This window comes from Chiloscyllium punctatum, chromosome 19, assembly GCF_047496795.1.
Source record: "Chiloscyllium punctatum isolate Juve2018m chromosome 19, sChiPun1.3, whole genome shotgun sequence".
In the NCBI taxonomy this organism is placed as follows: domain Eukaryota; kingdom Metazoa; phylum Chordata; class Chondrichthyes; order Orectolobiformes; family Hemiscylliidae; genus Chiloscyllium; species Chiloscyllium punctatum.
This window is the reverse complement of record NC_092757.1, coordinates 45078949-45103819: the sequence shown is the minus strand read 5'-3', so window position 1 is coordinate 45103819 and position 24871 is coordinate 45078949. Positions and strand designations below refer to the sequence as shown.

The 24871-nt window shown below is 46.0% G+C and overlaps 1 protein-coding gene across 1 annotated transcript in view; it reads left to right on the top strand.

Moving 5' to 3' along the window:
* Window positions 1-24381: 24381 nt before the first annotated feature.
* c1qbp (complement component 1, q subcomponent binding protein) overlaps window positions 24382-24871 on the top strand; it is an 11594-nt gene continuing 11104 nt past the window's right edge. Inside the window, exon 1 of the mRNA XM_072589302.1 lies at window positions 24382-24667. Coding sequence (XP_072445403.1) covers window positions 24409-24667 — 259 coding nt within the window. The 5' untranslated portion in view covers window positions 24382-24408. The remainder of the gene's footprint in view (window positions 24668-24871) is intronic.

Below are 24871 nucleotides of genomic sequence, written 5' to 3'. Positions count from 1 at the left end.
ACATGGGAGAATCTGCACAGTCCCTAAAATGATTGGACTGAATATTGAGTCCTGAAGGTTGCAGGGTTCCCGTGCAGAAAGTGAGAAGCTGTTCTTCCAGTTTGCTCTGAGCTTCGCTGGAGCACTGCAGCAAGCCTGAGACAGAGATGTTGGCCAGGGAATAGGGCGGTGTGTTGAAGTGACAGGCAGCTGGAATCTCAGGTCTTTTTTGCAGATGGCTTCAATGTCCTGCAGAGCAGTTGCCCAGTCTTTGCTCTGTCTCCTCAATGTAGGGGAGGCCACATTGTGAGCAGCGAGTACAGTAGGACAAGATTGTGTGAAGTGCAGATAAATTGTTGTTCCACCTTGAACAGTGAGAAAGGAGGATATAAATTGGCAGGTGATACATCTTCTGCAACTGCTTGATAAGTTGCCATGGGAGTGCGGGGAGGTGTTGGGAATGGAGGAGGAGTGGACCAAGGTGTTTTCAAGGGAACTATCCCTGCAGAAGGCTGACAAGGGAGGCAAGGGGAATATGTGTCTTGTGATGGCATCTCGCTGCAAGTGGTGGAGATGGTAGCTAATGATCCTTTGGATGTAGATACTGGTAGGTTGGAATGTGAGGATGACCGGGACAGGAGCTGACGGCCACAGTACGGGAAATGGGTTGGACCCAGCTGAGGTCTTGTCAATCATAGTGGTGGGGAATCCTTGGTTGAGGGAAGAAGGTGGATATTCCAGAGGCCCCCTTATTGAATTTTGCATAATCAGAACAGATGCAACGGAGATAGAGGAACTGGGAGAACGGAATAGGGTTCTTTATAGTAAACCGGTTGTGAGGATGTGAAGCCAAGGTATCTGGGGGATAGTTGGTTTGTAGTGGATATTGGTGGCCAGCCTGTCCCCGGAAATGGAAACATAGAAAATTCAATTGATGCTTCAACAAATGGAAACAAATGGCAAATGGTGCAAGACAAAAGGAGGTGATAATGGGATTAAGAAAAGAACAAAAAGTAGGTCTAGAAAACACCTTCTTATCCATCCTTTCTATGCCCCTCATAATCTTTCACATCTCTATCAGGCCCCCTTTCACAGGTTTTCACAGCTCCAAGGAAAACAAGTCCAGCCCAGGCAGCACCCTGGTAAATCTCCTCTGCACCCTGTGCAGTGCAACTATATCCATCCTGTGATGTGGTGACCAGAACTGCACACAATACTCCAGCAATTCCATACAGTCCCAACATGACCTCCCTGTTCTTGAGTTCTCTTCTTTGGCTAATAAAGGTAATTATCCCATATGCCTTCTTAACCACCTTATCGATCCACCTTGCTACTTTCAGGGATCTGTCAGAAGCTAACCAAGTACTGATCATTGGTACTTTCCAGGTTCCTATAATACATCGTCTATTCCCTGGGAATCACTGTATTTTTGCGGTGCAGAAGAAGGTCATTCGGCCTATCGTGTCAGTACTGTCTTATTTTAACTTGGTGCCAATCTCCTACCTTTTCTCCAAAATCCTGCATCTTGTTTTTATTTAAATAACCATCCAATGCCCTCTTGAATGCACCAGTTGGACTTGCCCCCACCACATTTCCAGGCAATGTATTCCAGACTCTAACTATTCGCTGTGTGAAAAGGCTTTTTCTCATCTCATATTTGCTTCTTTTGCTAAAACGCTTTTAAAACTGTGTCCTCTTGTTTTTGATCATTTATGTTTGGAAATAGTTTCTCCCTGTCTACTCTGTCCAGATCCATCATGACTTGAAATCTTCCATCAAATCTCCTCTTCACCACTTTCTATCCAAGGAAACCATCCCAACTTCTCCAATCTTTCTTCATAGCTGAAGCATTTCATCCCTGATGCAATTCACAGAAACCTCTCCTAGGTTCTGTCCAATGCATTCATGTCCTCTTGATAGACTGGCATCCAGAACTCTACACAAAACTCCAGCTGCGGTCTCACTAACATCTTATACAAGTTTATCATAACTTCACACAATCATAATCACCCACATCCTCTCCTCGTCTATCTTGCCAAGACCACTCAGAATCTTTAAAAGGCAAACAAGTCACCCCCTCACTCTTCTAAGCTCCAGCAGAAACAAACCCAACCTATTCTCATTAGGCAACCCACTGATGCCAGGTATCAATCCAGTAAACCTCCTCTGAACCACCTCCAAAGTATTTACATCCTTCCTTAAATAAGGAGATCAAGTCTGCACGCAATATTCAAGATATGATCTCGCCAATGCTGTGTATAATTAAACCTTAGCATCTTCATGTTTACGTTCAACTCCCCTTATCATAAACAATGGTAATCCATTAGTGTTCTTGATTAAGTGCTGTACCTACATACTAACCTGTTGTGACTCATGCACCTAAATCCCCCAGCACCAAGGAATGTTGTAATTGTTCTCCGTTTAAATAATATTTTGCATTCTTATTCTTCCGACCGAAGTGAACAGCTTGACATTTACCCAAATTATACTCGATCTGACAGATTTTTAGCCAGTCACTCAACTTAACTATATCTTTCTGCAAACTCCTCGGTTGGAATCTGATAGGGACCTGAACAAAAGGGCTCTGATGAGAAATATGGGAAAATCACATAAGACGTCCAAACAAGGTCTTATCTTGACCATGGGAGTCATTTAGTGCAACTTTTAACTAATTTCTGGAGCATTGAAGTGATATTCTCACTAAGCAGAAGCATGTTTCCTGTCAAACTGCACACTTTGCCTCAGTAATATGGATGGTCCTAACCTACCAGCCGCAGTGAGAAAACTAGATGCCAAGATGCCATTCTGATGAAGAGTCGCCAAATTCAAAATGTTACTGCTTCTTCCTTCCCACATATGCTGCCAGATCTGCTGAATTTCACCAGCAGTTTCTGTTTTAGTTTCTGATCTCCAGCATCCACAGTTCGTTGTTTTATTATCGATGCCAAGGTCTCTCTATGTGGAAATCAGAGCAGGTACTTGAAGACCTCAGCTCACCATTTGCTTCAAAGGACCTCCATGTTGGACACTGGGCACCCAACATCTCAGGCATACTCCATGGGCACCAGCCTCACACACATGTCGATGGACATTGGCAACCAAGATGCGCCAGACTTGAAGAATATCTGCACTCCATTTACAAGATGCTTCTGCACTTTATTGTTGCACCTCAGGGAGCAGCTATCGTGGTAATGCAGCAAGGACATTGTGTACTCAGGGACACACATCCAGCTCATGACCGCACAAGGTGGCACCTCTTAGTTCTTTGCTTCCTCTCTTTCCTCTTGCTCACTTCAAACCTCCCTGGATCCTGACAGCATGCCAGGCTAATTGCTGGTACTGCTGGTATTGCCTTGCTGCTTAGCTTAGAGCAGGCACAAAGCCAGGAAACTTGTTATGCAAACCTTAATCAGGTCGAGGGGTAATAGCCTGTCTTCACAGAGAACTGGCACAGTTAATCAAGGGCAGTCTCCAATAACAGCCCAGGGAGTGGACATGGTCAATCAGCTGATTGGGGTGAGTCAGGATCCCCTCCACATAAAGGGGGGGAGGAACTGAATGTCGGGCAGCACAGTAACCATGATGATTCTCTCTGCCCTTTGTGGGCTGCTTTCTCCCTGGAGTGAGACAGAGGCTGGTACCGCAGGAGATAAAGGTGGGTGACAACGATCCCTGTTGGTGCAGGTGAGGAGGAGCTCCAAGCGAGTGAGTGAGCAGCACAGAGAGTTAGCAGAGTTAATGGTGTATACTAGGGGTTGGGTGACCAGCCAGTCATTCAAGAAGGTGTTACAGCAACAGTGAGATGTGGGAGAACAAGAGCCTCAGTGGATGGTGCGTACAGTAGCAAAGACAGTGAATATGACATATCAGAGAGGAAATGGTGACACATACCCTAGCAGAGTGGAGAATATCAATCACTGTCTTCCTATAGGGCTGGACATTCCTCCAGACAGCTAAGACTGTACTGACCTGGGTGACAACTTCAATCCATGCTGACATGGGCTTGTATCATGGACACCTCTGGTGCTGGAGGAGAAAGGCAACCTCTCCCTGTACCACCCTGTCCATCAGGACCTCTCCCTGTACCACCCTGTCCATCAGGACCTCCCCCTGTACCACCCTGTCCATCAGGATCTCTCCCTGTACCACCCTGTCCATCAGGACCTCCCCCTGCACCACCCTGTCCATCAGGACCTCTCCCTGTACCACCCTGTCCATCAGGACCTCCCCCTGTACCACCCTGTCCATCAGGACCTCCCCCTGTACCACCCTGTCCATCAGGATCTCTCCCTGTACCACCCTGTCTCGCAGGACCTCCCCCTGCACCACCCTGTCCATCAGGACCTCTCCCTGTACCACCCTGTCCATCAGGACCTCCCCCTGTACCACCCTGTCCATCAGGACCTCCCCCTGCACCACCCTGTCCATCAGGACCTCCCCCTGCACCACCCTGTCCATCAGGACCTCTCCCTGTACCACCCTGTCCATCAGGACCTCCCCCTGTACCACCCTGTCCATCAGGACCTCTCCCTGTACCACCCTGTCCATCAGGACCTCCCCCGCACCACCCTGTCCATCAGGACCTCCCCCTGTACCACCCTGTCCATCAGGACCTCCCCCTGCACCACCCTGTCCATCAGGACCTCTCCCTGTACCACCCTGTCCATCAGGACCTCCCCCTGCACCACCCTGTCCATCAGGACCTCTCCCTGTACCACCCTGTCCATCAGGACCTCCCCCTGCACCACCCTGTCCATCAGGACCTCCCCCTGCACCACCCTGTCCATCAGGACCTCCCCCTGTACCACCCTGTCCATCAGGACCTCCCCCTGTAACACCCTGTCCATCAGGACCTCCCCCTGTACCACCCTGTCCATCAGGACCTCCCCCTGTACCACCCTGTCCATCAGGACCTCCCCCTGCACCACCCTGTCTCGCAGGACCTCCCCCTGCACCACCCTGTCCATCAGGACCTCCCCCTGTACCACCCTGTCCATCAGGACCTCTCCCTGTACCACCCTGTCCATCAGGACCTCCCCCTGTACCACCCTGTCCATCAGGACCTCTCCCTGCACCACCCTGTCCATCAGGACCTCTCCCTGCACCACCCTGTCCATCAGGACCTCCCCCTGTACCACCCTGTCCATCAGGACCTCCCCCTGCACCACCCTGTCCATCAGGACCTCCCCCTGCACCACCCTGTCCATCAGGACCTCCCCCTGCACCACCCTGTCTAGCAGGACCTCCAGCTCCCTGTCTGCACTGCAAAGTGCCAATTATCCCTTGTCTGCCACATCTGAGGCCACTGTCCAGACCACTGTGCCAACCATTTCCAGACTAATAGCATTTACATAGCAGCCTTGTGAAGATAATGCAAATACCAGGCATGGGCGGTCAATTGTGGGATATCCCAGAAGTGGTGAGTTTTTTAAGGTAGGGTGAGTGGTACAATGGAGCTAAACCTAGACAAAGGGGCATCACAGGGGGTGGGCTAGTTCATTATGAGGTGAGCTTGTTAAGAAATGGTGAAAGATCTATGGCTAGAAAAACCTTACATTAGGCTTGACAAAATTGCCACTTGCCACAAAAAAGATAAAGTTCGTAGTTAGCTTTGTGATGCCTACAAATTTAGCTAGCTTCACATCTAAATCAACGATGTATGTTGTAAAAAGTCATGGCCCCCAGCACAGATTCTTGAAGGACTCCACCCATTGCATCCTGCAAATCAGAGACTCATTGACACATCCACTCTATTTTCAGCCAGACAGCCAATCTTCTCTCTATGCCAATATGTTATTCCTAAACCATGAGCTTATAACTTTTAATGTGGCAACTTATCAAATGCCTCTGGAAACCCCCTTCATCCAAAGTGCATGTTACTCCTTCAAAGAACTCCAATAAATTGGTTAAATATGACGAACCCTTCACATAACCATGCTGATTATTCATGATTACCTTTGTTTTTCCTAAATGCACAGCTATAATCTCTTTAAAGATTGACACTAACGTTTTCCCTGTGACACACGTCAAGCTAATGTGGCTTATAGTTTTCCATTTTCTGCCTCCTCACTTCTTAAATAGAGGGGTTATATTTGCTACTTTCCAGGCTGAAGGAAACTTTCCTAAATCCATACTTCAAAAATAGTTCATTGGCCATAAAGCCCCCAAGGACATCCTGACCAATGCACCCATCTTCTAATTAATCACCACGTTTGAAAGCAGCCTCAATTCTTCCTACCGAAGTGCATGACCTCACACTTTCCCATATTGTATTTCATCAAAGCAGGTGGAATACTGTGGAAAGGAGGTTTGTCCATGCTATTGAGAAGCACTGAAACCATCCTGGCCAGCGAGAATGGGGTCCTGACCATGCACACAGAAAGAAATGGAAGGCAGAAAATTAGGAACTGAGTTGGGAAGGTAGAGGAAACAAATGCTAGAAAATAGACGACAAATGAGCTGACTGTATGTAATGGGATATACACACCATCCTGAATTGGAAAGATATCAATGTTTCCCTGGGTCAAATTCCTGGAACTCCCTGTCCAACCAAGAGTGCACTGCATAGGGAAGGTACTTCAGTGGGCGGCACAATGGTTAGCACTGCTGCCTCACAGCGGCAGAGACCCGGGTTCAATTCCCGCCTCAGGCAACTGTCCGTGTGGAATTTGTACATTCTCCCCGTGTTTGCGTGGGTTTCCTCCAGGTGCTCCAGTTTCCTCCCACAGCCCAAAAATTGGCCGTGTTAAATTGCCCATAGTGTTAGGTGAAGGGGTAAATGTAGGGGAATGGGTCTGGGTGGATTGCTCTTCAGAGGATCGGTGTGAACTCGAAGGGCCTGTTTCCACACTGTAAGTAATCTAATCTAAAGAGATATGCCAAGTTCCATTAATAAATAGAATAAAATTTCAATGCAGTCAGTCCATAAGACATAGGAGCAGAAATTAGGCAATTCGGCCCATCAAGTCTGCTATGCCATTCAATCATGACATTCTTCGACATTGTCCCATAACTCTTGATCCACTTGACAATCAAGAACTTATCTGTTTTAAATACACTCAATGACCTGGCCTCCACAGCCTTCCGTGGCAATGAATTCCACAGATTCACCACTCTCCGGTTAAAGATGTTTCTCTTTATCTCCATTTTAAAGGGTCTTCCCTTTACTTTAAGGCTGTGCCCTTAAGTCGTGTCTCTCCTACCAATATCCACTCTGTCCAGGCCATTCAGTATTCTGTAAGTTTCAAATGGATCCCCCCTCATCCTTCTAAAGTCCACCGAGTATAGACCCAGAATCCCTCAAACGTTTCTCATATGTTAAGCCTTTCATTCCTGGGATCATTCTCATGAACCTCTTCTAGACCCGCTCCAGGGGCCAATACATCCTTCCTGAGGTATGGGACCCAAAATTGCACACTATACTCTAAATGTGGTCTGACCAGAGCATTATAAAGCCTCAGAAGTATATCTCTGCTCTCGAGATGAATGACAACATTGTATTTGCCTTCCTAACTACTGAGCTGAAAATGTGTTGCTGGAAAAGCGCAGCAGGTCAGGCAGCATCCAAGGAACAGGAGAATCGACGTTTCGGGCATCAGCCCTTCTTCAGGAATGAGGAAAGTGTGTCCAGCAGGCTAAGATAAAAGGTAGGCAGGAGGGACTTGGGGGAGGGGCGTTGGGAATGTGATAGGTGGAGGGAGGTCAAGGTGAGGGTGATAGGCCGGAGTGGGGTGGGGGCGGAGAGGTCAGGAAGAAGATTGCAGGTCAGGAAGGCGGTCCCTCGAACTCAGCACCACCTTCCTAACCTGCAATCTTCTTCCTGACCTCTCCAAAACGCCTGACCTGCTGCGCTTTTCCAGCAATACATTTTCAGCTCTGATCTCCAGCATCTGCAGTCCTCACTTTTTCCTAACTACTGACTCAACCTGCAAGTTTACTTTAAAAGAAACCTGGACTAGGACTCCCAAGTTCTGTTGCACCTCAGATTTCTGAAATTTTCTCCTGATTTAAAAAATAGACCATGCCTCGATTCTTCCTACCGAAGTGCATGACCTCACACTTTCCCATATTGTATTTCATCTGCCCACTCTCCTAACTTGTCTAAATCCTTCTGCAGCCTCCCCGCCTCCTCAACACGAACTGCCCCTCCACCTATCTTTGTATCATATACAAATTTCGCCAGAATGCCCTCAGTTCCTTCATCTAGATTGTTAATGTACAAAGTGAAAAGTTGTGGTCCCAACGCTAACCCTTGTGGAACACGACTAGTCATTGGTTTCCATCCTGAGGAGGACCCTTTTCTCCCCACTCTCTGCTTTCTGCCAGACAGTCAAGCTTCTATCCATGCTCGTACCTTGCCTATAACAACATGGGCCCTTGTCTTACTCAGTTAGCCTTCTATGCAGCATCTTACCAAAGGCCTTCTTGAAGTCCAGGTAGATAACATCCATTGGCTCTCCTTGGTCTAACCCGTTTATTACCTCCTCAAAGAATTCGAACTGACTTGTCAGGCATGACCTCCCCTTGATGAAACCATGCTGACTTTGCCCTACTTTACCATGCACTTGCGAGCATTCCGAAACCTCATCCTTCACAATGGACTCCAAAATCTTACCAATGACTGAGGTCAGGCTAATCAGCTTATTATTTCCTGTCTTTTGCCTTAAATGGGGGAGTTATGTTAGTGATTTTCCAGTCATCTGGGACCCTCCCTGACTCCACTGATACCTGAAAGATCACTATTAAAGCCTCCATTATTTCTTCAATTATCTCCTTCAGAACTCCAAGGTGTAGTCGATGGGTCCAGGTGATTTATCCACTTTCAGACCTTTTAGTTTTTCTCGCACATTCTCCTTGCTGACAGCCACCATACTCATTTCTGCCCCAACTCTTTTTGATAAAGTGAACTAGGGCAGAACCTACACAGTTAATGGTCTGGCCTGGGGAGTGTTGCTGAACAGAGACCTAGGCATGCAGATGCAGATTTCCTTCAAAGTGGAGTCTCAAGTAGACAGGGTGGTGAAGAAGATGTTTGGCATGTTGGCCTTCATTGATCTGAACATTGAGTACAGGAATTGGGATGTCACGTTGTGGCTATATAGAACATTACTGGTGTTTTCCACCATGAAGACTGACTTAAAGTATTTATTCAGTTCCTCAGCCATTTTATTGTTCCAGTTACTACTTCTCCAGCATCGTTTTCCAGCGGCCCAATGTCCACTTTTGCCTCTCAAGTGAATAAGACAGTCAACAAGAGGCCACCCCCACAGATAGATGGTTGGAAATATGATATGAGAATCATAGGCATACAGCACAGACACAGACCCTTCAATTCCACGTGCTCATGCCAACCAGACATCCCATTCTGACCTCGTCCCATTTGCCAGCGTTTGACCCATATCACTCTCAACCTTTCTCATTCATCCAGATTCCTTTTAAATGTTGTAATTGTACTCACCTCCACCACTTTGTCTGGCAGTTCATTTCATACACGCACCACCCTCTGTGTGAAAGCATTATCCCTCAGGTCCTTTTTAAAATCTTTCTCCTCTCACCTTAAACCTATGCCCTCTAGTTTTAGACTCTGAGAAAAAGATGTTGGCTGGTCATCCTATCCATGCCCCTCATGATTTTATAAACCTCTTATAACATCACCTCTCCACCTCCAATGCTCCAGGAAAAAAACGCCCTGGCCTATTCAGCCTCTCCCTATAACTCAAACTCTTCAGCCCTGCCAATATACTTGTAAACCTTTTCCACACCCTCTCAAGTTCAATAACATACATCCTCTAGATGATGGCCAGAATTGAACACAGTATTCTAAAAGTGGCCTAACCAATGAAGGCCAACACGACAAATATCTTCTTCACCACCCTGTCTACTTGCAACTCCACTTTAAAGGAAATCTGCATCTGCTTGCCTTGGTCTCTGTTCAGCAACACTCCCCAGGGCAGACCATTAATTGTATAGGTTCTGCCCTAGTTCACTTTATCAAAATGCAACACCTCACATTGATCTAAATGAAACTTCATCTGCCACTCCTCAGTCCATTGGCTGATCTGATCAAGGTCTCACTGTACTCTGAGATAACCATCTCCACTGTCCACTACACCACCTATTTTGGTGTCTTCTGCAAACCTAGTAACCACACTTCCTATATTCATATCCAAATCATTTATGCACATATTGTACTGAGATTTGACTGAAAAGGTCACCTGAAAATATGTTATATTTTCAGATAACATAACAATAGTGCTCAACAAAATAGAGATGTGACATTTGTTAAAGAAGCAATTACCGAGAGCGATGCAGGCCAAGGCTGGAAAAGTCTCCCTTACCCAAGATAAGCCCAAAGTGCTCCTTCTGTGCCATACTTTCCTGGGACTACAGCAGTGACCACACTTCAAAAGAATACTTCATCGGCCATAAAGCCTTTAGGGAAGTCCTGAGTCTGAGAACAGCACTATATATATGCAAATTTGTTTGGCCAGTCCCACAGAGAGAAAATTAGGGAGAAAACTAAAACAATGACCACGGTTTGGAGTTTTCCAATCAGTCAGTCTGTATTTTCTAGATCAGCAAAATACTTCTGACTTGGAATGGTTAAAGAAACAATAAAGGATCATGGAAACATCTTTTGTTAATGGTCTCCCTGAATGTAAACATTACAGTTATCATTCATCTCTCTTTCACTAAAACTAATTACAAAAGGCCTTTGTCTTTTTTCTATGAGATATGACTGGAAAAAATCCCTTCCTGCAGTACAGCACTACCTAAAATTACTATTTCCTCAGGTGTTTTTAGAAATGTAAGGCTATCCAATCTGTCAATCACCTGATGAAGGAGCGTCACTCCGAAAGCTAGTGTGCTTCCAATTAAACCTGTTGGACTATAACCTGGTGTTGTGTGATTTTAACTTTGAACACCCCAGTCCAACACTGGCATCTCCAAATCAATCTGTCAGAGGCATTGAGTATAAGGATAGACTTATAGAACTTTAGTTAGGCCACACATGGAATATTGTGTACAGTTCTGGTCACTACACTACCAGAAGGATGTGGGTGCTGTGGAGAGGGTACAGAAAATGTTTATCAGAATGTTGCCTGGTATGGGGGATTTTAGCTATGAAGAAAGGCTTTGTTATCACTGGAATGCGGGAGGTTGAGGGGCGACCTGGTAGAAGTTTAAAAGATTGTGGATGGCCTGGATGGAGTGGAATATATGAGGCTTTTTCCGAGGGTGGATGGCTCAATTACGAGGAGACACAGGTTCAAGGTGTGAGGAGGGGAGTTTAAAAGAGATGTACGAGGCGAGTTTTTCACACCAAGAGTGGTGGTTGCCTGGAATGCACTGCCAGAGGGGGGTGGTGGAAGCAGATACAATCGCAGCATTCAAGAAGCACCTGGACAAATACATGAATAGAAAGGGAATAGAGTTTTTAATATGAAAGGACAAAATGTGTTAGCACAGGCTTGGAGGGCCAAAGGGCATGGTCCTGTGCTGGTTTGTTCTTTGTTCTTGCTCTGTGTTTGGCAGACAGAGATTTTTGTTTTCATTTGAAATGTTCTGCATTATATAATTTTTCGCTGGTCAGGATTTATGTTCTTAGCACAGAGACGTTTCTGGTATTTGGCTAAATTAGATAATTTGTAAGTTATGTAAAAATCACCAGGAGGTATCCCAACAAAATTAGACTGTGATAATAGAAACCTGGCACCCTTGAACAAATATTGTTAACGGCTCTTTATTCAACACAAAAAGATCCTTTGTGCTTTAAAAAAATTGGAGAGGATTCGGGGGAAGTAAGGCTGATTATAAATATAAGAATCTGTGAGGAGAGCTCAGCAATTGTTATTCTCTACAGCTCAGAGAGGTAGGAACATGAGGGACCTCAACAGAACATATGAAATATTCACGCTGCTTTAAATTAAACACAATACAAGAGAAAATGACTTTAGCATCAACTGGCAGAATACAGGCAAACCATGGGGTAACTGTTTTTTATGAGCATGAGTGAGTTTAGAAGGGGGCACAAGGAGCCACAGATATAAGATAGCCGGACAGGATCAAAGACAGATCTGCAAGAAATTCTTCCTCAGTACACTCACAGAGTAGTGAGAAAATGGAACTCAATTCGACATGGATTGGTTGAAGCAAAGAGCATTGATGCATTAATGAAGATGTAGGAGCATGAATTTAGTTCATTTGTCTGATCTGCTTTGCTCCCTTGTTAACATTGGTGTCACCTCCCAAGTGCTAGTTTCCACCTGGACCACAAAAGATGTAAAATATTTGTCACCTTTTGTATTTTTATGAAGTCTTCTCAGCCTCCTCATCACAGACATCCACGTGAACTCTGGTGTTTCCTACTTACAGTCTCCAGCATCATGAACTGCTGGATTTTCAAGAAAATGAGCAAAATTGAATGTGGAAGTCGAATCAAAAACTGCTCTGAATAACAGTGCAGCTTCAGCGTTTATCTGCCAATTTATATTCTTCCACTACATCTCCCTCTGTCTGATGCCCAACCCCACTCCCTTACATTTTATAGCCACAAGTGCAGCTGAACTCAAAGGAAACAGTTTGGAAGATGATGATTGATTAACTGCAGAGCCGTGAGCAACCTCTGGTGGCTGCAAAAGCTTACTGCACCTGGTATTCCCAGGTAGTCAGTCTCCTTTTCAAGAACTAAGTGGGTCTGAGTCTGGACAATGGTTGGGCCACTTTTGGAATACTGTGCACAATTCTAGTCTCCCTGCGATAGGAGAGATGTTGTTTAACATGAAAGGGTTCAGAAAAGACTTACAAGGATGTTGCCAGGGTTGGAAGTTTGAGCTATAGGGCTATTTTCTGTGGCTCATCAGAGGGTGAGGGGTAAGCGTATAAAGGTTTATAAAATCATTTGGGACATGGATAGGGTTAATGTAAGGTCCTTTCTCAGGGGTGGGGTAGTCCAAAGCTAGAGGGCAATGGTTAAAGGTGAGAGGGATAAGTATTTAAAAGGGATCTAAAAGGTAACTTTTTCACGCAGAGGGTGATGTATGCATGGAATGAGCTGCCAGAGGAAGTAGTAAAGACTGGTACCAGAACAACATTTAAAAGGCTAGGAGAAAGTGAGGACTGCAGATGCTGGAGATCAGAGCTGAAAAATGTGCTGCTGGAAAAGCGCAGCAGGTCAGGCAGCATCCAACGAGCAGGAGAATCGACGTTTCGGGCATAATTGAAGAAGGGCTTATGCCCGAAACATCGATTCTCCTGCTCCTCGGATGCTGCCTGACCTGCTGCGCTTTTCCAGCAGCACATTTTTCAACATTTAAAAGGCATCCGGATGGATATATGAATAGGAAGGGTTTCGAGAGATATGGGCCAAATGGTGGCAAATAGAACTAGATTTACTTAGGATTTCTGATTGGCATGGATGAATTGGACTGAAGGGTCTGTTTCTGTGCTGTATATCTCTATGACTATATTCACCAAAATGCAGCCATTCCTTTACTATTCACTACAAACCATAATGTCAGCCACGTCAGCTATAATATACAATCTACCTTAAAAATTGATGAAAAATACCAGCATTAATATCCTTTTGGGTTAGCACTGCTGCCTCACAGCACCAGGGTCCCAGGTTCGATTCCAGCCTCGGGGGACTGTCTGTGTAGAGTTTGTACATTCTCCCTGTGTCTGCGTGGGTTTCCTCCGGGTGCTCCGGTTTCCTCCCACAGCCCAAAGATGTGCAGGTCAGGTGAACTGGCCATGCTAAATTGCCCGTAGTGTTAGGCACATTAGTCAGAGGGAAATGGGACTGGGTGGGTTACTCTTTGGAGGGTCGGTGTGGGCCAAAGGGCCTGTTTCCACACAGTAGGGAATCTAATCTAATCCAACTGCCAACTTTGTTTCCTTGGCAGCGCTCTCACTGGACAGTAAGTCGGGACAGTGACAATCTTGCCCATTCATTCATGCACTTCACTGATTAGATGATATGCTACTTGTAACCTTTAAGAACATTCTGGAATAAATACTCTTTCCAAGTATTTACAGTACATTTGTTATGCACACGATTAAGTCCAGCCAAGATAAATAGGGATTGGCAGATAGTGGAGTGCAAAGGTACTTATGAAGGGAGTGATACCTGGGGAATGTAGAGGTAAATGAAGGAGAGGGCTCTATGATTTTGGTGTCTTAACTGTCTTAAGGCCTCAAAGTGTCAACAAGCATTAGAATTAACCCCCATGCAGAGCTAAAACCATCTCCATAAATCATTTAGTTCTTTACCATGTATCCACGTCATCGTTTGATTTTTACAACTTATTAATTCAAATCTTACAACAATTAAATTGATACTTAAAAATTCCTTCTAAAGATGATATCAATTGAGCATTTATTTACATTATAATTATGTTAACTTCTCCTGGTCAAAATGACTGATTAAAAATTCATAGATTTCTAATGTTGGCAGCAGCATCAGCCATGGGCAGATTTAAAGACTGTTGTATACCTCTTGCTCTGATTACAAAGATTTTAAGGTTATATATTCCATACCCTAACTATTCACTTTGTGCTAAAAATGTTCTCACATCACCCTTGCTTCCTCAGCGTATCACTTTTGTGGGATAATGTTCAAATGACAACCGAAATCAGTGAGTGGCGAAAATAGCCACTTTATTCAGCAAATGCAGTAGCACAGTTCGAGGCAGCGATGGAATCCCAAAGTACAGTTCTTACAATAGACAGGTGAATTTAAGGTCAGGGTGGAATATGTTGGTGAAGTTGATAAATTGCTCAGCCTTCTCGCGGGAGCACGAGGTGCCGCCAATGCAGTCATCAATGTAGCGGAGGAAGAGGTGGGGAGTGGTGCCAGTGTAACTACGGACGATGGACTGTTCTACGTAGCCAACAAAGAGACAGGCATAGCTGGGGCCCATACGGGTGCCCATGGCTACCCCTTTGGCACCTGGACAATCGCTGACCTCCCTCCCCTTCCCAGACCTCTCCATCTCCATCAATGATGACCAACTTAACACTGACATTTTTTACAAACTTACCGACTCCCACAGCTACCTGGATTACACCTCTTCCCACCCTACCTCCTCAAAAATGCCATCCTGTATTCCCAATTCCTCTGCCTCCTTCATATCTGCTCCCAGGAGGACCAGTCCACCTCAGAACATACCAGATGGCCTCCTTCTTTAAAGACCGCAATTTCCCTTCCCACGTGGTTGAAGATGCCCTCCAACGCACCTCATCCACACCTTGCACCTCCACCCTCAAACCCCACCCCTCCAACTGTAACAAGGACAGAATTCCCTGGTCCTCACCGCTGACATTTCCGCCACCTCCAAAAAGACCCCACCACCAGGGATATATTTCCCTCCCCACCCCTTTCTGCTTTCTGCAAAGACCGTTCCCTCCGTGACTACCTGGTCAGGTCCAGGTCCCCCAACAACCCACCCTCCCATCCTGGCACCTTCCCCTGCCACCGCAGGAACTGCAAAACCTGCACCCACACCTCCTCCCTCACCTCCATCCAAGGCCCCAAAGGAGCCTTCCACATCCATCAAAGTTTCACCTGCACATCCGCCAATATCATTTATTGAATCCGTTGCTCCCAATGCGGTCTCCTCTACATTGGGGAGACTCCTCGCAGAGCACTTTAGGGAACATCTCCAAGACATCCATACCAATCAACCCCACCGCCCCGTGGCCCAACATTTCAACTCCCCCTCCCACTCTGCCGAGGACATGGAGGTCCTGGGCCTCCTTCACCGCCGCTCCCTCACCACCCGACGCCTGGAGGAAGAACGCCTCATCTTCCGCCTCGGAACACTTCAACCCCAGGACTTCACCAGTTTCCTCATTTTCTCTCTCCCCACTTTACCCCAGTTCCAAACTTCCAGCTCAGCACCACCCTCATGACCTGTCCTACCTGCCAATCTTCCTTCCCACCTATCTGCTCCACCCTGCTCTCTGACCTATCACCTTCATCCCTACCCCCATCCACCTATTGTACTCTTTGCTACCTTCTCCCCACCCCCTCCCCCCTCCCATTTATCTCTCCACCCTGCAGGCACCCTGCCTCTATTCCTGATGAAGGGCTTTTGCCCGAAACGTCGATTTCACTGCTCGTTGGATGCTGCCTGACCTGCTGTGCTTTTCCAGCACCACTCTAATCTAGACTCTGATTTCCAGCATCTGCAGTCCTCACTTTTGCAAAGTTAAAAATCATTCAACACCAGGTTATAGATCAACAGGTTTATTTGGAAGTACCAGATTTCGGAGTGCTGCTCCTTCATCAGGTAGCTGTAGAGCAGGATTATAAGGCACAGAATTTATAGCAAAAGATCAGTGTCATGTAACTGATAGGATATATTGAACTAGATTGCTGTTAGGTCTTTCATTCTTTAAATGGGTTGCAGGCTTCATTTCATTAATATGTAAATCCCAGAACGTCTTTCAAGTCACATTCCCAAGATAACTTAAGGTTTTATAAAAGAAGGTGACATCTCAGCTCAGATAGTGCATTAAAGGTGTGAGGTTAGAGTCTGTCTGTATCCCAATCTTGAGTGAGACTGGTTCCATTTCCAAAGTAGGAATTTATAAAATGATTTAATTTAATTTAGTCTTTAATTTAATCTATCTTGTAATAGTAAAATGTACTACAAATCTACAGTCTAATGAGTGAATGAATGAAAATGTGTGATAGTAAACATAGTGAGTTACTGAAGAGTCATGAATGAATGAATGAATGGGAATGTGGTGTTAGTGAATATATCAAGCTAGTAAGTGAGTTAATAAAGGTACCTTTCTCACAATATCTCACACTTTAAAGGAACAAACAAATGGAGTTATAGGGAGTGACTATAACTGAGACCTGGCTTAAACATGAACAGCAATTGGAATTAACGGCTGCAATGTTTTCAGCAGGGGATTAAGAAGGAAACAGACTTTGGAAGACGATGAGTAACAGCATTAACCAGTGATAGGTCTACAGTTCTATACGGACAATGTATCAGATGACCAAAATACGGAATTGATTTGGTTCCTTCTACTCCTTTCTGATATCCCTCCTGGCCCTCCAACACTGACAATATCTCTCCAAAGTTAAATCAGCCATACAATCATAGGTAGACCATGTCTGTGGTCATGTGTAGGTTTTGATCCTCCTTTATGTGTTCTTTCACCTTAGCACCAGCATTTTCTATGTTTGAATTCTGTTTCCAAGGTGATGATGCACCACACAAACGCAAGGCAACATCATCCAATTACCAGGGCCAGTGGTGGAACCTTACAGGAACCAGGGGAACTCACTCTACATAAACATACAAAGCCTGAGTCTAGAGTGGCTGTCGATATGAGAAATAGAATCAGCAACAGCAGCTTGTTGGTAGAAAGTGACACAGAGATTATAGTATAAAATTGTTGAACTTAGTGCCAGGTTTGGAAGGCTGTAATGTGTTGAATCGAAAGATGAGCCATTGCTCTTTTTAAAGTCATGTTGAGCTTCATTGGAAAACTGCAGCAAACTGAGGACAGTAAGGTCAGAAAAGGAACAAGATGGAAGCTTGAGATTATGCTTATGGACTGCACTGAGGCGTTCTGCAAAGAATCACAGAATTGTTATAGTACAGAAAGGCCCATTGTGCCTTTGCCAGACCTCAGGATGTGCAATTCGTCCGGTGTCTTTCCTCTAGAATCCTGCACATTCTTCCTTTTCCAATAATAATCAAATTCCCTCTTGAAAGTACTGATTGAATCTGCCTCCACCACACTCTCAGGTAGCACATTCCAGATCCTAGCCACTCCTTGCATGAAAACATTTCTCCTTCAAGACATGAGGAGAAAGCAGGCAGGAAGCATTTAGCCAACACAGCACGTAATTAACAATTACAGTAAACTGTATCAGAAGTTCAAGCACATTGCTGCGTCAACAAGGAGCATTTCAGATTTTGGACAATGAGAAAGGAGGAAGTAAAAGGCAAGAGCATGAAAAGGTGGGGTGATTGATTATGACGCTGTGGAGAGAATGGTCCCTTCAGAAGATGGGAAAGATATGTTTGGTGGTGGAAATGATGTATTGAAAGTGTAGATGGGTGAAGTGGAAATGAAACTACTAAGTTCGGAGAAGCGAAGGGGTGAGAACACAAGCAGAGGAAATATGACAGGAGTGGGCAAGGATCCTGTCAATTACAGTCGAGCGAATTCCTTTGAGGGCAAAGGAAAACATATCAGGTAAGAATATGGATGGCATTTTGTGGGATTGAGGAATTACAAGAGTTAGGTAACCCTAAACTTCTTTCACAGATACTTTAAGAAATATATAACTTAGACTTTCTGCTAAGTGCAGGCATGAAGCACATCACAAGTGGTTTCATTATTGTAACATCATTCTGGGTATTGCTGTTAAAGTGAGGAAACAATTTCTGGAGATTGTACATCTTATCGCTCTGGCAGCAGAAATATTTGAACTCTAGCCACAATCTTTGTTTAGTTATTTAGATTTAGTTCCCCTGGTCCTGTGCAGAACAATGGACAGTAAGATATTACCACTGACCCTGGTCCATGGCAATCTATATCTCTTCAGTCCAGATGGTGAACCGTGGTTGAAGCTCCCCCTTAAATGTTTTGTGCCATGTTTTCTTTAGTCAAACAGTCTTTTTTTTTTATCTGGTGCTGCTATTCTACTGCCATTTTGGCTGGGTATACAAACAGGGGCTGGGTGTACAAGCAGGAGATAGACTACATACGCTGCCAGTCTCAGTTGTGATTTTGGAGATGCCGGTGTTGGACTGGGGTGGACAAAGTTAAAAATCACACAACACCAGGTTATAGTCCAACAGCGCTGCTCCTTCATCAGGTGGTTGTGGGGTATAAGATCATAAGACACAGAATTAATAGCAAAAGGATACAATGTGATGTAACTGTAATTATATAGAACATAGAACAGTACAGCACAGAACAGGCCCTTCAGCCCACGATGTTGTGCCGACCACTGATCCTCATGTATGCACCCTCAAATTTCTGTGACCATATGCATGTCCAGGAGTCTCTTAAATGTCCCCAATGACCCTGCCTCCACAACTGCTACTGGCAACGCATTCCATGCTCTCACAACTCTGTGTAAAGAACCCGCCTCTGACATTCCCTCTATACTTTCCTCCAACCAGCTTAAAACTATGAACCCTCGTGTTAGTCATTTCTGCCCTGGGAAATAGTCTCTGGCTATCGACTCTATCTATGCCTCTCATTATCTTGTATACCTCAATTAGGTCCCCTCTCCTCCTCCTTTTCTCTAATGAAAAAAGTCCAAGGTCAGTCAACCTCTCTTCATAAGATAAGCCCTCCAGTCCATGCAGCATCCTGGTAAACCTCCTCTGAACCCTCTCCAAAGCATCCACATCTTTCCTATAATAGGGCGACCAGAACTGGATGCAGTATTCCAAGTGCGGTCTAACCAGAGTTTTATATATTGAAAAAGACCTGGATTGTTTGTTAAATCTCTCATCTTTTGGAATGAACATGTTGGTTTTAGTTCTTTCTTATGTAAATCGCAGAACTTTAAAAGTTACATTCTCAAGTGAACTTTAACAATTGGTGTCATGTGTGAGGTGCCCGGTGTGAGACTGTCTGTGCCCCAATGTTCAGACTGATTCTAATCTAAAAAACAGATTTACAGAATCTTACATGGATTCATGCAGTTTGAGCAAAATAAAATGTAATTCCGCAAGTACAAATTCACCCCACAAACTTATATGTGTGTGTGTGCGCAGGGTGGGGAGTCTCAATTGCGTCTCTCTCATAATCTGCAGTAGACACCTCTGAACAGACCACTCCAACATATCTTTCTAGATTTTGTCTCTCCAAGTGATAGGTTAGATTAGATTCCCTACAATATGGAAACAGGCTTTTCAGCCCAACAAGTCCCTCCAAACAGTAACCCACCCGGACCCATTACCCTAATTTACCCCTGACTAATGCACCTAACACTATGGGCAATTTAGCACAGCCAATTCACCTGACCAGCACATCTTTGGATCATCCAGAGGAAACCGGAGCACTTGGAGGACACCCACGCAAACATAGGGAGAACGTATAAACCACACACCCTCGCCCAAGGCAGGAATTCAGGATCTTGTGAAGGTGGAAGAGATTAGATTAGATTACTTACTTACAGTGTGAAAACAGGCCCTTTGGCCCAACAAGTCCACACCGATCCGCCGAAGCGCAACCTACCCAGAGCCATTCCCCTACATTTACCCCTACACCTAACACTATGGGCAATTTAGCACGGCCAATTCACCTAACCTGCACATTTTTGGACTGTGGGAGGAAACCAGAGGAAACCCACACAGACACAGGGAGAATGTACAAACTCCACACAGTCAGTCACCTGAGACGGGACATCCAATCTACCATCTCCCTTCTATAATCATCTATCCCTTTTCTTAATGAAATCAGGGATCAATTTGGGGCTAGATGTCTTTGATTACCCCCATTGATTCTAACAATTGATTGTTTTCTCAAACGTACCAGCTATTTGGTCCCACAATCCTATTGGTCCCCCATTCCAGAAGCTGATTGGTCTCTCAGTTCCACAGTTGATTGGTTCCTTAATGCTTACAGCTGGGATTTTTACAATAGGGATTTTTATGATTCTATGAACTTCACTGCCTCTGGTCCCTTTATACCAGCTGCTGGGATCAAAAGACCAGATTGGTCTCTTGATCCCAACAGTTGATTGCTTCCCTCGATCCCAGCAGCTAATTGGTCTCTGGACCTCAGTGGCTGATTGGTTACTTAATCGCAGCAAATGATTAGACCCTTGATCCTAGTAGTTTATTGTGTCCTCAGCCCAAGCAGATGATTGGTTCCTAATCCCAGCAGTTGATTGGTTCCATCCATTTTAGCTGTTGATTGGTCCTTTGATCCCAGCAACTAATTAAGCTAATTTGGCAGGGGGATGGGATCCGGACTTGTAGTCCAGCAAGTAGATTAGCCGTTTTTCAGGATGTCCAAGAATGTAGGGAGGCCATGGAGAAGGTAGCACTGACAGGGAATACTTGCGGACACAGAGATGGGCTCAAGTGCGTATACTTCAACACAAGGAGTATCAGAAATAAGGTGCGTGAACTTAAGGCGTGGATTGGTACTTGGGACTACGATGTTGTGGCCATCACGGAAACATGGATAGATGAGGGACAGGAATGGTTGTTGGAGGTTCCTGGTTATAGATGTTTCAGTAAGATTTGGGGGGGGGGGTGTTGCTAATTAGAAATGGTATAACGGCTGCAGAAAGGAAGTCTGAGGGGGATCTGCCTTTGGAGGTAGTATGGGCTGAAGTCAGAAATAGGAAAGGAGCAGTCACCTTGTTGGGTGTTTACGATAGGCCCCCCAATAGCAGCAGAGATGTGGAGAAACAGATTGGGAAACAGATCTTGGAAAGGTGCAGAAGCCACAGGGTCGTAGTCATGGGCAAATTCAACTTCCCAAATATTGATTGGAAGCTCTTTAGATCAAGTAGATTAGACGGGGTGATGTTGTCCAGGAAGCTTTTCTGACTCAGTATGTAGATTGTCTGACCAGAGGGGAGGCCATATTGGATTTGGTACTTGGTAACGAACCGGGACAAGTGATGGGCTTGTTAGTGGGTGAGCATTTTGGTGATGGTGACCACAATTCTGTGACTTTCACCTTGGTTATGGAGAGAGAGAGGTGTGTGCAACAGGGTAGGTTTTACAATTGGGGGAAGGGTAAATACGATGCTGTAAGACAGGATCTGAGGAGCATAAATTGGGAGCATAGGCTGTCAGGGAAGGATGTTGTGGAAATGTGGAACTTTTTCAAGGAACAGATACGACTTGTCCTTGATATGTATGTACCTGTCAGGCAGGAAAAAGATGGTCGTGTGAGGGAGGTTGAATGTCTTGTAAGGAGGAAGAAGGAGGCTTACATAAGGTTGAGGAAACAAGGTTCAGACAGAGTGTTGGAGGGATCCAGGATAGCCAGGCGGGAGCTGAGGAAAGGGATTAGGAAAGCTCAGAGAGGGCATGAAAACCCTTTGGCAGATAGGATCAAGGATAACCCCAAGGCCTTTTACGCGTATATGAGAAACATGAGAATGACGAGAACGAGGGTAGGTCCGATCAAGGACAGTAATGGGTATTGAGTCGGAAGAGATAGGAGAGGTTTTGAATGAGTACTTTTCTTCAGTATTGACAAACGAGAGGGACCTTATTGTTGAAGAGGAGAATGTCAAACGGACTGGTAAGCTAGAAGAGGTACTTGTTAGGAAGGAAGATGCGTTGGGCATTTTGAACAACTTGAGGATAGACAAGTCCCCTGGGCCTGACGGGATATATCCTAGGATTATGTGGGAAGCAAGAGAGGAAATTGCAGAGCAGTTGGCAATGATCTTTTCGTCTTCACTGTCAACAGGGGGTGGTACCAGGGAACTGGAGAGTGGCGAATGTTGTGCCCTTGTTCAAAAATGGGAATAGGGATAACCCTGGGAATTACAGGCCAGTTAGTCTTACTTCAGTGGTAGGCAAAGTAATGGAAAAGGGTACTGAGGGATAGGATTTGAGTATCTGAAAAGACACTGCTTGATTAGGGACAGCCAGCAGGGATTTGTGAAGGGTAGGTCTTCAGGAGGTGACCAAGCATGTGGATGAGGTTAGAGCAGTGGATGTAGTGTAAATGGATTTTAGTAAGGCATTTGATAATGTTCCCCATGGTAGGCTTATGCGGAAAGTCAGAAGGTATGATAGAGGGAAATTTGGCCAGTTGGATAGAGAACTGGCTTACAAGTCGACGTCAGAGAGTGGTGGTAGATGGTAAATATTCAGCCTGGACCCCAGTTACATGTGGAGTTCCGCAGGGATCAGTTCTGGGTCCTCTGCTGTTTGTAATTTTTATTAATGACTTGGAAGAGGGAGTCGAAGGGTGGGTCAGTAAATTTGCAGATGATACAAAGATAGGTGGAGTTGTGGACAGTGAGGAGGGCTGTTGTCGGCTGCAAAGGGACTTAGATATGATGCAGAGCTGGGCTGAGGAGTGGCAGATGGAGTTCAACCCTGTCAAGTGTGAGGTTGTCCATTTTGGAAGGACAAATAAGAATGCGGAATACAGGGTTAACGGTAGAGTTCTTAGTAAGGTGGAGGAGTAGAGGGATCTTGGGGTCTATGTTCATAGCTCTTTGAAAGTTGCCACTCAGGTGGATAGAGCTTGTAAGAAGGCCTATGGTGTATTAGCATTCATTAGCAGAAGGATTGAGTTCAAGAGTCATGAAGTGATGTTGCAGCTGTACAGGACCTTGGTTAGGCCACATTTGGAGTACTGTGTGCAGTTCTGGTCGCCTCACTTTAGGAAAGATGTGGAAGTTTCGGAGAGGGTGCAGAGGAGATTTACCAGGATGTTGCCTGGAATGGAGAATAGGTTGTACGAGGATAGGTTGTGTGTGCTAGGCCTTTTCTCATTGGAGCGGCGAAGGATGAGGGGTGACTTGATAGAGGTTTATAAGATGATCAGGGGAATAGAGTAGACAGACATTTTCCCCTGGTACAACAGAGTGTTACAAGGGGACATAAATTTAAGGTGAAGGGTGGAAGGTACAGGGGGGATGTCAGGTGTAGGTTCTTTACCCAGAGAGTGGTGGGGGCATGGAATGCGCTGCCTGTGGGAGTGGCATAGTCAGAATCATTGGTGACCTTTTAAGCGGCAATTGGATAGGTGCTTAAGGTAGGACAAATGTTCGGCACAACATCGTGGGCCGAAGGGCCTGTTCTGTGCTGTATTGTTCTATGTTCTAATTATACATATGCAAACAGCTATGCCCTCAATCCCAGAAATTTATGTATCCCCCTTGCCTGAAGATGACTGGTTTATTAACCCCAGAAAATGATTCATCTCTCAATCCCAGAAACTGACTGGTCCCTCCATACAAGCAAGTGATTGTCCCCTTAATCCCAGCAGTTGATTGGACCCTTAATCCAGGCAGTTTATTGGTACTTTGAGCCTGGACACTGGGCTCTTGATTCCAGAAGCTGACACATGTCTCAATATCAGCAGCTGATTTCTCCATCAATCCCAGCAGGTAATTGTTCTCTCCATCACACATGCTGTTGGTCTCACCACCTTAGTGCCTCAATCCCTGCATTTGATTGATTCTCCCCCCCACCGGTCCCAGCAGTTGATTGGTTCCCCCCTCTGTCCCAGCAGCTGATTGGATACCCCCTTTCCTAGCAGCTGATTGGTTTTCCTCCTGTCACAGCAGCCGATTGGTTCCCCCCCAGTCCCAGCAGCTGATTGGTTCTCCCACCCCAGTCCCAGCAGCTGATTGGTTCACCCCCCCGTCCCAGCAGCTGATTGGTTCTTCTCCCCCCCCATGTCCCAGCAGCTGATTGGTGGTTGTGTGCCCTGGGTTTCCGGTTCCGGGTGATGATCCCCACGCTGTTCCCTGCCGCTATGTTGAGGCTCCGTGTTCTCTCCCGGCTTGTGTCCGCCTCCTCCCGCCGGGGCCCTCAGCTCACCCCGCCCCCGCCGCTCGCCTCTGTCCTGCGGCCCGGGCCTCCGGGGATCCGCGGCCTCACCCGCTCCATGTGGCTGCTCTGCAGCTCGGCCTCGGGCCGCAGGCCGCTCGGCTCCAGCCACCACCTCAACGGCGTGTCCTGCGGCTGCGGGGCCCTACACACGGAGGGTGAGGGAGGAGGAGGGAGGGTGAGGGAGGAGGAGGGTGAGGGAGGAGGAGGGTGGGTGAGGTGGAGGGTGGAGGGAGGGTGAGGGGGGAGGAGGGTGAGGGAGGAGGAGGATGAGGGGGAGGAGGGGGTGGGTCAGGTCCTGATTCCATCCTGTGCTTCCCCCCCCCCCCTTCACCTGTCTCTCTTCTCCCCCCCCCCACCTT